The sequence below is a fragment of the Chanos chanos genome, chromosome 3, assembly GCF_902362185.1.
Source record: "Chanos chanos chromosome 3, fChaCha1.1, whole genome shotgun sequence".
In the NCBI taxonomy this organism is placed as follows: domain Eukaryota; kingdom Metazoa; phylum Chordata; class Actinopteri; order Gonorynchiformes; family Chanidae; genus Chanos; species Chanos chanos.
In genome coordinates this window covers 21,657,077-21,670,439 of record NC_044497.1, presented here as the reverse complement: position 1 = coordinate 21,670,439, position 13,363 = coordinate 21,657,077, and the positions used below count along the sequence as shown (strand labels likewise).

General features: G+C 38.8%; 1 protein-coding gene across 1 annotated transcript in view; it reads left to right on the top strand.

Moving 5' to 3' along the window:
* Positions 1–936: 936 nt before the first annotated feature.
* The window catches only part of rb1cc1 (RB1-inducible coiled-coil 1), a 38,474-nt gene continuing 26,047 nt past the window's right edge, over positions 937–13,363 (top strand). Inside the window, exons 1-7 of the mRNA XM_030768199.1 lie at positions 937–1,271; positions 2,945–3,072; positions 3,669–3,795; positions 4,335–4,505; positions 5,240–5,442; positions 9,389–9,797; positions 10,078–10,248. Coding sequence (XP_030624059.1) covers positions 3,002–3,072; positions 3,669–3,795; positions 4,335–4,505; positions 5,240–5,442; positions 9,389–9,797; positions 10,078–10,248 — 1,152 coding nt within the window. The 5' untranslated portion in view covers positions 937–1,271; positions 2,945–3,001. The remainder of the gene's footprint in view (positions 1,272–2,944; positions 3,073–3,668; positions 3,796–4,334; positions 4,506–5,239; positions 5,443–9,388; positions 9,798–10,077; positions 10,249–13,363) is intronic.

The window sequence follows — 13,363 nt, the reverse complement described above, 5'->3', positions numbered from 1 at the left end:
TACCTCTGGTAGCGGCTTATCATTAGATGAACAAATAATCCTCAGTCACTCAGTTTCAAAGCCACTTATCTGACGAAAAATATTCTGCGCTCGTTTTTTTACTTTCGCGCATATCATCTCTGTTCGCTTTGGTAAATTTAAGAAGCAGAAGATCGCATTATTGACTCCTATTTAACTTATGGGAACCATTTTCAAGAAATTATATGTTTTGACTGAAATGGTAGTCAACGTTGAACAGCAGTCAATGTGATGAATATGAGCAACGACGTCGCACATTTTTATTTCAAAATGGCAGAATGAAAAATGTTAAACAATGAGCACAACATTAGAAATAGAAATAAATCACATCAGTTCTTGAATGTTGTATGGGTTTTCGTTAGGAACACGTTTTAGACTATTTGAATCGTTGCTCAAAGCACAGAAACTTCTTATCAGGGTTTTTTTTGTAAAATATAATAAAAAGCTAAGACTTTATATTCATTCCAGCTGACCTACGGTGTGAAAAAAAACATTAAATAATTTCAGTATTTTGTAATATATATTACACTGCATTCCTTGTTATAGTAGCATCAAAACGATTTCTTCCGCTCTTTCCGTCTAAGGTGTACAGTATGTTCTTACCATTAAGACATAAGCCATATTTGACATACTGTACAATACATGAATCAATTCAGAAATGTAACGAATGCCACTTTTTATTTAAATGTTTATCTATGTCCAACAGTTTTTCGACAGCTAGGGAAATAACTCTTTTCTGCCATCACAGATTCGGTAAAACGGGCACGAATTTATCTTATGTACGATGGCCTGCGCTGATCGCCACGAACTCGGCCAGTGTCTTGCCGAGAACCTGGTTCACTCCCAGAGTGCATCTCGCTGCGCAGTGACGAGGACAACGACAATAACAAAGTACAGCAACACAAATGACAGTACTGGATAGCCTTCTGCCTCTTGTTAATAGCTAAATATTGCCAGGATCTCTCACAATTCTTGACGAATACATCGTTTACCGCGGATTAATAAATTATAAGTCTAAGAAAATACCTCTGTTTGCAAGATGAGTCGAAATGTAAAGAGCAAGAAACAGCTTCTATGATTCTGTGCCGCTAATGTGTGCAAAAAGGTGTCTTTTCAGCTAACCTAAGTACTTAGCAGGAAACCTAGCAAGCTAACAAATTCTGGGTTATGTTAAGCTAGCAGCTTGTTCCACTTTGGCCACCCAGCAAGCTAGCTAGCTGTCACTGTAATGGTGAGGATGAGAATAAACGAAGGTAAGAGAATCTGTCATGTTTATACATTGATTTTGATCTAACATATATTAAGCCAAATATTTTATGCATTAAGTGTTAGCTTGAACAGTTGGTGGTCACTGATTCCAGTTGTTGGGCTAGCGAGTATACCTTTACAGAACTGGTTTTTCCCTAAGTTTTCCTAACGTTTCCGAGACGTGTTTGATAATGTTAACATGTTGTTAGCTTATATCTCAGCGTCTTGATACGGGAGTGATAACTGATGGTTAAGTGGGTAATTTTCAGCTTTTAGTCTGACAAGGATCTGGCGATACCCAAGAGGGACTGGTGTATGAAGACGCTCCTGTATAGTAAGAAAACCTTAACTCCTGGTTAGCTATGTTTGGGTAACAAGCTTTTATCTATCCGCCAAGTTCACAGGGTAACGTACCGTGCTAAGGTTAACGTTCACTCGCCGAGTGACAGGACAACTGGATTTTGGTGGGTTCTTAATGTGCGATTAGGCTGCATAATTGTTGAAAGAACACACGAGCATTTTTAAATGTAGGACTCGTATCAGCCAAAATGAACTTTTTGTTGACAAGGCGCGTCCAGTCCGTACATGAATTTGTGCTGCTTGGGAGAGATGTGTACGGGAAAGTTAGCTTAGCAGCTAATGCTAGTCAAAACAGAGGCCTTGCAGTTCATTTTTCCGCCGTTCCAGATACCGACCTGACAGGGTCCTAACGACGTAAACAAATTCATTAGCATTAAGTATCTATCTCCAGCAAGCTAACTTGTACTGTTTTGACAGCAATCACGACCACTGTATGCTGTGTTCTCGTATTATTTCAGTGTGTAAGCCGTTTAGTATTAATGCACACAATGTTGGCACGGCATGTAGCCAGCTAACGAACAACCCACTGTTCGATCAACATGACTCAGCCTGAAAACCCGAGACTGTCCGAGTCGCTTCCTTATGAGTAATTATATCTGTCATTAATTACAGCAATTTTGTAGCCTATATTGTGACAAAGGAATTCATGTAATACATATTGCGATTTGTGATATGTCGCCTTTAATTCGCACTGTTAATTTTGTTTTGGTCTGTACCACGCTCACCTTGTAAGTTATGGCTCATTTGTGACTGGTCAGTTAGCAGCGTGGTCGAAGGACAAATGGTTCCTGTTGTCTCAAACTTTCTTAATTTACAAGAACAGTCATAAGATTATTGTCATAAATACCATTTCAGGTAATGCTGGTATAACAGCAGTCTTCGTTTTGCAATGTATGTTTCTTTTAAATAGAAAGCGTAGCTAAGAACGTTAACCCATGTGGTGCGAGATGTCTGATCCGCTGTCTTTGTGTCACTGATGTGTTGAGGAGAGATAGTGGGTCTTTATCTTTTTTTTTTGTTGTGTAAGACTCACGTCATTTAATATGATTCTTTGTGAGTTAGTAAACACATTTTCCAAAGTTAGTTAACACAGGCATTTTACTATACTTGGTTTATTTTACATGTGCTTTACATTCACATTTATTTTACATTTGTATTTACGTTAAATGTGTTTTCTTAGTTTTTCAGTGTACAACTTAACAACAAAGTACAAGAATTTTTTTCTGTAATAAGTAATTTGTGAAATTTTTATTAAGTGTTCAGTCATATCTGAAGGCTAATCCTTTTTTGTTGGTCTGTTTTCTTTTCTCTTGAACAGCAGTTACTGAGTAAATGAATAAGGAAGGGAATCCTGAAGATCTGAGGAGAATTCAATATGAAGTTGTATGTGTTTCAGGTCAACAATGGAAGCACACTCACATTTGACACTGAACTTGCCGTTCAAACGTAAGAGGAACAATTGGTTCTCATCTGAGTGACTGACAATGTTATGTTGAATTAACACCATGTTTGTGATGCACTGATGATGTTCTGAATTCATTTGATGAGAAAGTAGTTTCATTCTCACATATTAACTTGCGATCTAAAGCAAAGACACTTAGCCCATGTAGCTGAGAGTTTGGGTATAAATGATCAGTCTCACTGAATTGGCTTTGAGATTATGTACGAGTCACATAGATTACATTGTTTATTTTTTCATCATACGTATCTATTAATTCATGCAATAAACTGTGCTGTTGTTGAATAACACCATGTACATATGTAACCATCCATAACTGTAGTGATAATTATAGTAGGATTCAGGGTCTGATGACAGGCTCCATATTAAGAGATGTTTAGTGTTACTGTTTGCAAAAAATAACAATTTAAAGGGTTTTTCTTTAGGGCTAGAGCCAGCATTTGAGGAAGATATGTTATAAAACGTACAGTGAGCAGGTCTGCAGTGTTACATATGTTGTAGTTGTACCCTCCTGTTCTGTTTGGCAGGAGATATTAGAGAGTGTGCTCAGTCTCTGTGAACTGCCCTCATTGTGTTTTCTCAGTGTGTCGGACCTTAAACATGCGATCCAGGCCAAATACAAGATTGCAACTCAACACCAGGTGTTGGTGGTTAATGGTGGAGAGTGTATGGCCGCGGAGAGGAGGGTGTGCAGCTACAGTGCTGGCACAGTAAGTGGCATGGCCATGTCGACTTACAGATACAAAACACAGTTTCCACATTAGATTTATCATAGGGCCACTGGCCTGTGCTCTCCAGTCCTCTCTACCTAAAACAGTTCTCAAATGGGCAACTGCTGTTGTATTCACGTGTATGTGAATTTTCCTGTACTTTGTTCCACTTGCCCTGCATGCTGTAAAAAAGTCAGTTTTGCCAGTTCTACTTTATTTGCCTAAAATACATTGTTTACTAATGGCATGAAAATGTTCTGCATTCTGAAACAAAGACTTAGAAACGTTTGCCTATAGTCTTTTGGTATTTTGAAAATCTAACTGGATGAAGTGAAGGTCATTAGTGTTGCATAGTGAAATATCAGTGAAAAAGCAGCATAATTGCACTCCAAGGATATTTGATGTTTTAACTTTTTGCAGTTTAGTCTGACAGGCTTTGAAAAAGCTGATATCACAATGAAGAAAAAAAATCTCCATAAAAACTCTTGTGTTCATCCTAAACTGCCCTTATGAGTAATGACTTCCTGTCTGTGTGTTAGGACACCAATCCCATCTTCCTGTTCAACAAGGAGATGATACTCAGTGACCGTGCTCCAACCATTCCCAAAACCACGTTCTCCATAGAGAATGAGATGGAGCTGAAAGTGGAGGAGTCCCTGATGATGCCAGCCGTCTTTCACACTGTTGCCTCACGAACACAGCTTGCAGTGGTATGGTCCACACCACTTCTTTCCTCCTCTGGCCTGATTTTTACCTTTCTTAGAATGTCAATCCACAGTTTAGTTGATTTTACATGTGATTCTAAATGATGTTGTTGGTGATTAGTGTGAATTGGGCCAGTCTGCTGCTTGGTATTCCTGTCCTGTTGATTTTGGGAAACATGGGGAAATGTTAGGTTAAGTAAAACACTGGACACTGTGGGGAAACATGGGGAAATGTTAGGTTAAGTAAAACATTGGGTACTGCAGGGAAACATGGGGAAATGTTAGGTCAAGTAAAACATTGGGTACTGCAGGGAAACATGGGGAAATGTTAGGTTAAGTAAAACACTGGACACTGTGGGGAAACATGGGGAAATGTTAGGTTAAGTAAAACATATTGCGCTGTGGGGAAACATGGGGAAATGTTAGGTTAAGTAAAACACTGGACACTGTGTGAAGGGAAGAGATGGTGCTTGTCTGATCACCCATAGCTCCACTCTCAAATGGTGTGTTATGAAGCTGTTTAATCAGTTGAAAAGCTGTAGCATTCTGTGTAAATACTTTCAAAGTGCATTACTCTCCCTAATAGGCCTTTAGCTTCAATATGTACGTCAAGTTTTGACAATTTACAACGATTGATCTTTTCTTGTTTTGTAACCAATCGGTGATGTAAAGATTCTGTTCAGCAAAGAGAAATAAAAATTACTGTAACACTTTTTTTTGTTTGTTTGTTTAAAATGCAGGAGATGTTTGAAGTTGCTAAGAAGCTTTGCTCCTTCTGTGAGCGTCTGGTCCATGATGAACATCTCCAGCATCAGGGCTGGGCAGCCATCATGGCCAACCTGGATGACTGCACACTGTCCTACCAAAAGCTCCTCTGGAAATTTGACACAGCCTACACAAACTACCAACAGGAATTTGAAGATATCAAACTAAAGCTTACTAAGTATGTTCTTCTGCCTCTGGTCAAATTTGAAGTGAATAATAATGATAATAATAATGATAACAATATATGCTAAGGCTTATGTTTATCTCAAGGCACAGGATTTTGTTTTATAACACTGTTTTTAAGTTGTGTTGGTGCTTTTGGACCTGCTTTGGAATGGATCCAGCAGGGCCTTTATTTGTTTAGGACTGCTATAGTCCTTAAATATCATCTCACAATATTTTAGTATAAATCTTTATGAACCGCTGAATAATCTATGGAGAACCTCTAGAAGGCCTTGATGCCTAAATTGTTTGGCATGTCTAGTATATCAGCTCATGTTTGTCACTGACAGACCCATATACATCTGGGTTTATGGCTATGATATAAATTCTGCATATTTAAAACACATTTAATGTCATTTCATATTTGCTGTGTAGCAGCCATGGCATTGTTTTAGTGGTACCCACAGGGGGCAGAGGTGCACCATGTTAGTGGATATTGAGAGTCTCTGTCTGAGAATACCACATGGACCCCAGGGACAAACAGATTCCTCTGACTTCTATATGTCATGTCTACAGTAAATACAGAAATTAGTGATGAGTGTAAACATGCTAGAAACAGCACAGAATGGAATATGAAAAGAATGTACAGGGCAAGCAGGTGGATGAAACAAAGAAGAGGAGCTCTTGGGTGAGACTAGGCTGGCCAGGTAAGCTGGGTAAGTTTAGGCTGGTCAGGTAAGCTGGCTTGTTCTTACTGATGAGATGATCATATAACCTGTAGACTGGCCTGTGTTCATAAAGACACAGACGGTTTTCTAGAGACAGACCAGTTAAAAACAGAACTGCCCTCTGTATTTGTGTTGCTTGTGATGGCTGTTAATCACCTGAGCTCTGAATAATGAGGTTAGCATTGATCTTGGCGCTTTGTGAGAAGAGTGGCATCAATTAACAGTTCCATGTTGACAGCACTTCATGTCTGTCTGTGAGTTTGACCGGTGCGTTAATCTGATTGGTTTTGTCCTAGTCCACTCTTAAAACGCATCAGGCCTTCTTTATTTGTAAGTTCCAGTCCCGAGCAGTTGAAGGTTGGAGACTGTTTTCACTATCTAGCAGCAGTTTTTGGTTTGTTGATTGGCAGGTGACCCCAGGATAGCTTGGACTTTTTAGGGAGGTCATAAGAGGCGCTTTCGGACCGAACAGTACTAGGGTCTCATTCGAGAGGAACTACCCCCTGGGGAGCTCCCCCTGGAACTACATACATTCTAGGGCTTTTTTTTATGTTTGCATTCGCACCGCCAGTAGGAACACTGAAGTAAAGTAAGCTGGCCGACGGTGGTATAGCAATGTCACACTAAGAGTTGTTGTTCACCTGGCTAACCAGAGTAGCTGAACATTTTTAAGTACAAATTTAATGACTTTTAAGACCTTTTAAATACCTCTAAAAGGAAAAAATAATACCATTACTGCAGCAAAAGAAATCGACAAACTGGACTATAGTATACACAGTTTTATTGAATTTGACTGACAGAAATAGTCAGTGCACATTAGATACAACAACTGCCTTCTCATTAATGAAAATAAAACTGTATGGTGATAGACCCAGTTCAGTGGAAAAAAATGTCCCCCTGCATTTACCACTGCAGTAGCAGTGAATTATTCAATGGGCATAGTACTTTTCGGGTGCTACCATAGTGCTTGTGCCTGATGCTTGCTCGCCGTGTCATGTTTTTGGTTTTTTCCTTTTTCCCAGCCACAGCCCTCAAATTGTAAGCTGGATAAACATGTTCTTTTAGGTTAAAATGCGGATCACAGCCACACAAGCGGACACACAAGCACCTACCGAAGCGGAGTGTACGCTACCTCTTTAACGTACAAACAATTGGACGTTGGACATTGCGGCAATGGTCATTGTTGTGGGATATAAAATACCGGTAAAATAAAATATAAAAGCTAAAGATGCCTCCCCTCCTACAATTCCAGACATTTTAAGACATTTTTAGACCTGAATATCAAAAACTAAATGTAATACGTTCTAAGACTTTATGTTTTACACTTATTTTTAAAAGTGGCAGTTGCAATCACCATATACCTACATCTGGACCGATCGCCGTACACCTACATCACCCAAGGTTCCCATTGCACAGTGAAAGTACCTACCCTGAAGTAGGAGCTAAAAAAGCCCCTCAAAATGGCGTTCTAAGAACTATGATCATTCTAAGTTCCTGCGGTGTGAATACGCGAAAATGGGGGTACTTTCTCCAACAGTTCTAATAACTATGGAAAGGTTCCTCCAATGTGAAAGCTCTTATGGACTAGTACCTTAAATTTCTGGTCAAACCACCAATCACAGGCTGCACCTTTTCACACGTCTGCTCCCATGGTGCTTTATTCATATACCTCCCCTCCCCCTACTGTTCAGTTGTGAAAGAGAAAAACAAGTAGACTGATGTACGGCCAATATTTAACCACCAAATATTGGTCTATCTAGGGCTGGGAACCAAACTTCGATACTTTTATGGCACCAACCAAATTGCTTCGATACTATCGAATATTGAAACATGCCTTGTCATTCGGTACCAAATTTCGATACCTAAGGAGAAAATCTTATCAGCGTCAGTGCGCCAATAAGCATCCAGCATGCTTGTACCAAGATCTAGTAATGCTGGTGATGGGCTGTCTACCATAACATTACAGGAACACGTTGTAGAGGCATGCAGGAAAAACACTACATTACGCCCAGAGTGTGTGTTGTATTTTGAGAGGCTTGACTACACTGTGTGTCGCATAGTAGGTGTAAAAATGTCTAAGGGTGTCTTCACATCTTTTTTTGATGAAAAACACTGACCAGAGCATTTTTCAGGTAAATAGGAATGCTGGCAGCGTTTGTTCCAAAAAGCAATTGTGTCTTTTGTTGCCATAACAACAACAGCTAACAGGCTAATTTTGCTGATGATGAGCAGTAAACACAAATACTTACTGGAAACTCTTAGGATCCATCCAATTTGACTCCAAATGGCCTCTTTATGGTGAATATTATGATACTGTTTAACTGTCATGTTAAGTACAGTTCAGTGTGTTCAGAAACTAGCACAATTAACCTCTCCACCGCTACCCTCTCCACTTTTGTTGGTTGTTATGGGAAACAACAGGTCTCACTACCCAGCTTGTGATTGGTCAGCTGTCAACAAAGCGCTTGACGCCGGGCGCTTTGTACTGATATTTTTTGTTGGGGCGGCAATGGTTCAGGAGATACAGCGGTCTGGTAATCTGAAGGTTCCCAGTTTGATTGTGGCTTGTATACCATTTTATTTATTGATATTATTTTAACAGACAACTTCAAGTTGTGGTAGAGAGGTTTATATTTTTTATGTTATGAAACCGTTATGTAATTTTGTTAAAATGGATTTTATAAAATTGGTATCAAAAGAGTATCATTAAGGAACCGGTATTGAAGTCAAGGTGTTGGTACTGGTAACGGTACCGGAATCGAAAATTTTTGAAGGATACCCAGCCCTAGGTCTGTCAAGGGGAAATGAGTTGATGTGACCATAAGCATCTAGTACTAGTCGAGCATCACAATGTTGTTTATACACCCATAAGTATTTTAACATTCAGCCATAGCTTCTGGTTATGAAATTAACCATGCCTTTATAACACAGAGAACATACATCAGAAGTTTTCTGCTCATAAACATGCCAAGATGTTGAAAGATTCCTCAATAAAAAATAAAAAAATAAAAAAAACTTAAGTATGTTTTGCTCACCCCTCTCAGAGAAGTCCTTTAGATTGTAACAGTGAGTGCAGTGGCATCCACTCTAGCAATCCAGATTCAAGTCTTTTATTTCAATGATAAGCTGATTGATTTAATAGACTTTGTACTGATATAACTGTTTGCATTTGTGATATTTCTTAGATGCAGTGCAATGAGTTGTCCTATCATTTTGTGTGTTTTGAAAACACAGGCTTGGTACAGCTGTCTCTGTCATGGCCAAGATTCCTCTGCTGGAGTGCCTGACTCGTCACAGTTACAAAGAGAGTCTGGAAAAGTCTAGCTTCTCAGTACAGAGACAAGATGAAGAGAAGGACGAAAATGGAGACAAATCCACCACTCTGAGCTCCGTAGACCCACAGCAGAGCAGATTACCTGCCTCTTTTTCCATATCAGCGGAAAATGTCCCCGAACCTTCAGCTCCCCACAGCGGGGAGTTGACAGAGACAAGCAGTGTGAAAGCAGAACTGCAGGAAGAGGGTGTGTCAGAGACGGGCACTGGACCCTCCTTTAACGTCACACTGTTAGACTGGATCAACGTGCAGGACCGGCCAAATGATGTGGAGTCAGTGGTGAGAAAATGCTTTGACTCCATTAATAGGGTAAGTAACAACTGATTCACTATCACAGAGCATGTAAAGGCAATAGCTACTCATCCTTAATGTTAGGATGTACTTAACTATCTCCATTCAGTTCTTCATGTCCCTCTTGAACTTGAAGACATTTGAAATGAGTTGGCTTGGCTCATACTATGGGAACTTGTTTCTAAATGACCAGTCTTAGACTCCGGAGACACTCATTTTCTGCCAGCATCAGACTTATTAATGACTTCACAGTCTGTGGTCATGATCACACAAAGCTTCTTCCTTGTACTTTTCCCAGCTTGATCCCCGCATTATTCAGCCGTTTTTAGCCGACTGCCGGGACACCATTTCCAAACTGGATAATCAAAACATGAAGGCCATCAAGGGACTGGAGGACCGGTTATACGCCCTGGACCAGATGATTGCCAGCTGTAAGAAACTAGTTAATGAACAAAAGGAACTTGCTCAGGTAAGCCAGTGTCAGAGGGATGGGAGCATTTTTGTATCACAGAAATGGACACAATGAATTTATAATGGAACTGTAATGTATTTTTGTGAAGTGCTTTTGCTTTGAAAAATATCATTTTTTCCGCATTTTCTTTGGCAGAGTCTTATTTTTTCTGTTTTTCATGCTGATGTGAGCACTATTTTCTTCAGATGTGCTCCAACACTTATTTGTGTTGTTTCCTTAGCTCTTGTTTTTGCATGCAGAAATCAGTTTTGTATGAAAAGCCATGGTTCTGTAGGGATCATAGGAGCAGTCCTGCTGTTTTTGTCAGTGTGATTGTAACCAAGGTTACCATTACATTCCCACATTACTATTGCCGTAACATGGGTTACTATCACATTCCCACATTATTATTGCCGTAACATGGGATACTATCACATTCCCACATTATTATTGCCGTAACATGGGATACTATCACATTCCCACATTATTATTGCCGTAACATGGGATACTATCACATTCCCACATTACTATTGCCGTAACAAGGGTTACTATCACATTCCCACAGTACTATTGCCGTAACATGGGTTACTATCACATTCCCACATTATTATTGCCGCAACATGGGATACTATCACATTCCCACATTATTATTGCCGTAACATGGGATACAATCACATTCCCACATTACTATTGCCGTAATAAGGGTTACTATCACATTCCCACAGTACTATTGCCGTAATATGGGTTACTATCACATTCCCACAGTACTATTGCCGTAACATGGGTTACTATCACATTCCCACATTATTATTGCCGTAACATGGGATACTATCACATTCCCACATTATTATTGCCGTAACGTGGGATACTATCACATTCCCACATTACTATTGCCGTAATAAGGGTTACTATCACATTCCCACATTACTATTGCCGTAATATGGGTTACTATCACATTCCCACAGTACTATTGCCGTAACATGGGTTACTATCACATTCCCACATTATTATTGCCGTAACATGGGATACTATCACATTCCCACAGTACTACTGCCGTAACATGGGATACTATCACATTCCCACATTACTATTGCCGTAACAAGGGTTACTATCACATTCCCACAGTACTATTGCCGTAACGTGGGTTACTATCACATTCCCACAGTACTACTGCCGTAACATGGGTTACTATCACATTCCCACAGTACTATTGCCGTAACATGGGTTGCTAACATTTGGGCCAGAAGAAAATCTGGTTGAGTAGAAAAACAGTGACATTATTAAGAGCATTCCACAAGGTTGGGAATCACGCATGGAAAACAATAAAACAAAATAACAAACAATTTCCCCTTAATAGCCAGTCAGTGTATAAACAGCCCAGTTAAGTTCCTTGGTGTGTGTTTTCCAAGCTCCGATCCTTTGGACATATGTGTATTATTGCAGCTATCACTATTACTAACACTGTAAATTTCAACAAGTTAACTTAAAAAAAATCATGCAAACTCATTGCCTTGAATCATTCAAGTAAAGTTACGTAACAATCTTGTTTTAAGTTTGAGTGACTTGATATTTTAAGTTAGCACAACTTAAAAAAATTAAGGCAACTGATTGCCTTAAAACTTTTAATTAACTTAAAAGTGAGACGTTTTCAGAGTTGTTTTTTTCAAGTTAATTGCTTGTACTAGCTAACAGAATTTAAATTAAATTACTGATTATATCAACTCAAATATTTTAGTAATATGTAGTAATAATGTAATATTTAATTGAAAAATGAAATTAAGTTAACAGACCGGAACCTTTTAAGTTAAAACACTGCCTATTTCATGTTTTCTTACCACACCTCGACCCAGAATCAAGTTGTCTACGAGCAATTTAGCACTGCGGTCCTATAGACAGATAGTGCATCGCTGGGACAGCCGTACCCCCCCGGAGAGAGTTCCGGCTATCCGAATTGCAACACTTGACTCTGTACATTTTAAATGGGTTACGTGTTCTACATTTCAATACTGCTCTGCTCTGTTCATAACTAGCCTGACAACAAAAACATATGTTATATGTGTCCACTGGCTACATATAGTTACAACCAGCTTGACAACAATAACATATGTTATACGGGTCCACTGGCTATATGTAGTCACAACTAGCCTGACAACAATAACATATGTTATATGTGTCCACTGGTTATGTGTAAAACTAACTAGTCTAACTTTAATAGCATATGTTATCTGTCTACATGCGTTATATATGTCCACTGGTTCCATGTAACTGGAGACATGATCGGACTGGTTTGATCAGTTAGCTTTGGCTGGTGTCTCTGCTGTAAACAGACTGGGGCTGAAAATGTGAAGCATTGTTTCTTTAGTGAACTTTTATACAAATAGAATTAAAAATTTAGGGCTGTACAAAACTATTCAAAGGTCTTTTTAAAATAAAATTGAGTTTCCTTACAAAAAAAAATTTAAAAAAAGAGAAAAGAAAGGAAGAAAGAGAAAACCTTAATAATTAGTTTGTTTCTGTAACATTCACTGAACCTTGTTACATGTGATAATTTTCATACTATGACTTTCGAAAAAGAAAGAGAAGGGGAAAAAAGTTCAATCGGAAATGCACAAAATATGTTACAATACACACCGAATGAGCAAAACCTAATTGCATGAATATTAATGAGGACAATTTTACTGATATAAAGCTCACATCCTCTTGGTGATGTGTATGCTGCAGTTTGTAATCATGCCTGTTGACTATAGAACACTTGCATTCTGGGGTTATTATTGCAGGAGAAATTAAAAAAAAAACAACTTAATTTTATTAAGTCCATGTCCACATTTGTTCTCTGCATTTCCCTGATGTCTGTGATTGAACTAGCTCCACCATGTGATTTATTTTCATTTACAGTATTTATTCAGTCTAAGAGATATCAGGAGTCTCAGTAAAGTGAAATGAAGATGGAAATGCTTTTAAAAATGGAGTCTTAGTTAAGTGAAATGAAGATGGTAATGCTTTTAAAAATGGAGTCTTAGTCAAGTGAAATAAAGATGGTAGTCCTTTTAAGAATGGAGTCTCAGTGTAGTGAAATGAAGATGGTAATGCTTTTAAAAATGGAGTCTTAGTTAAGTGAAATGAAGATGGTAAT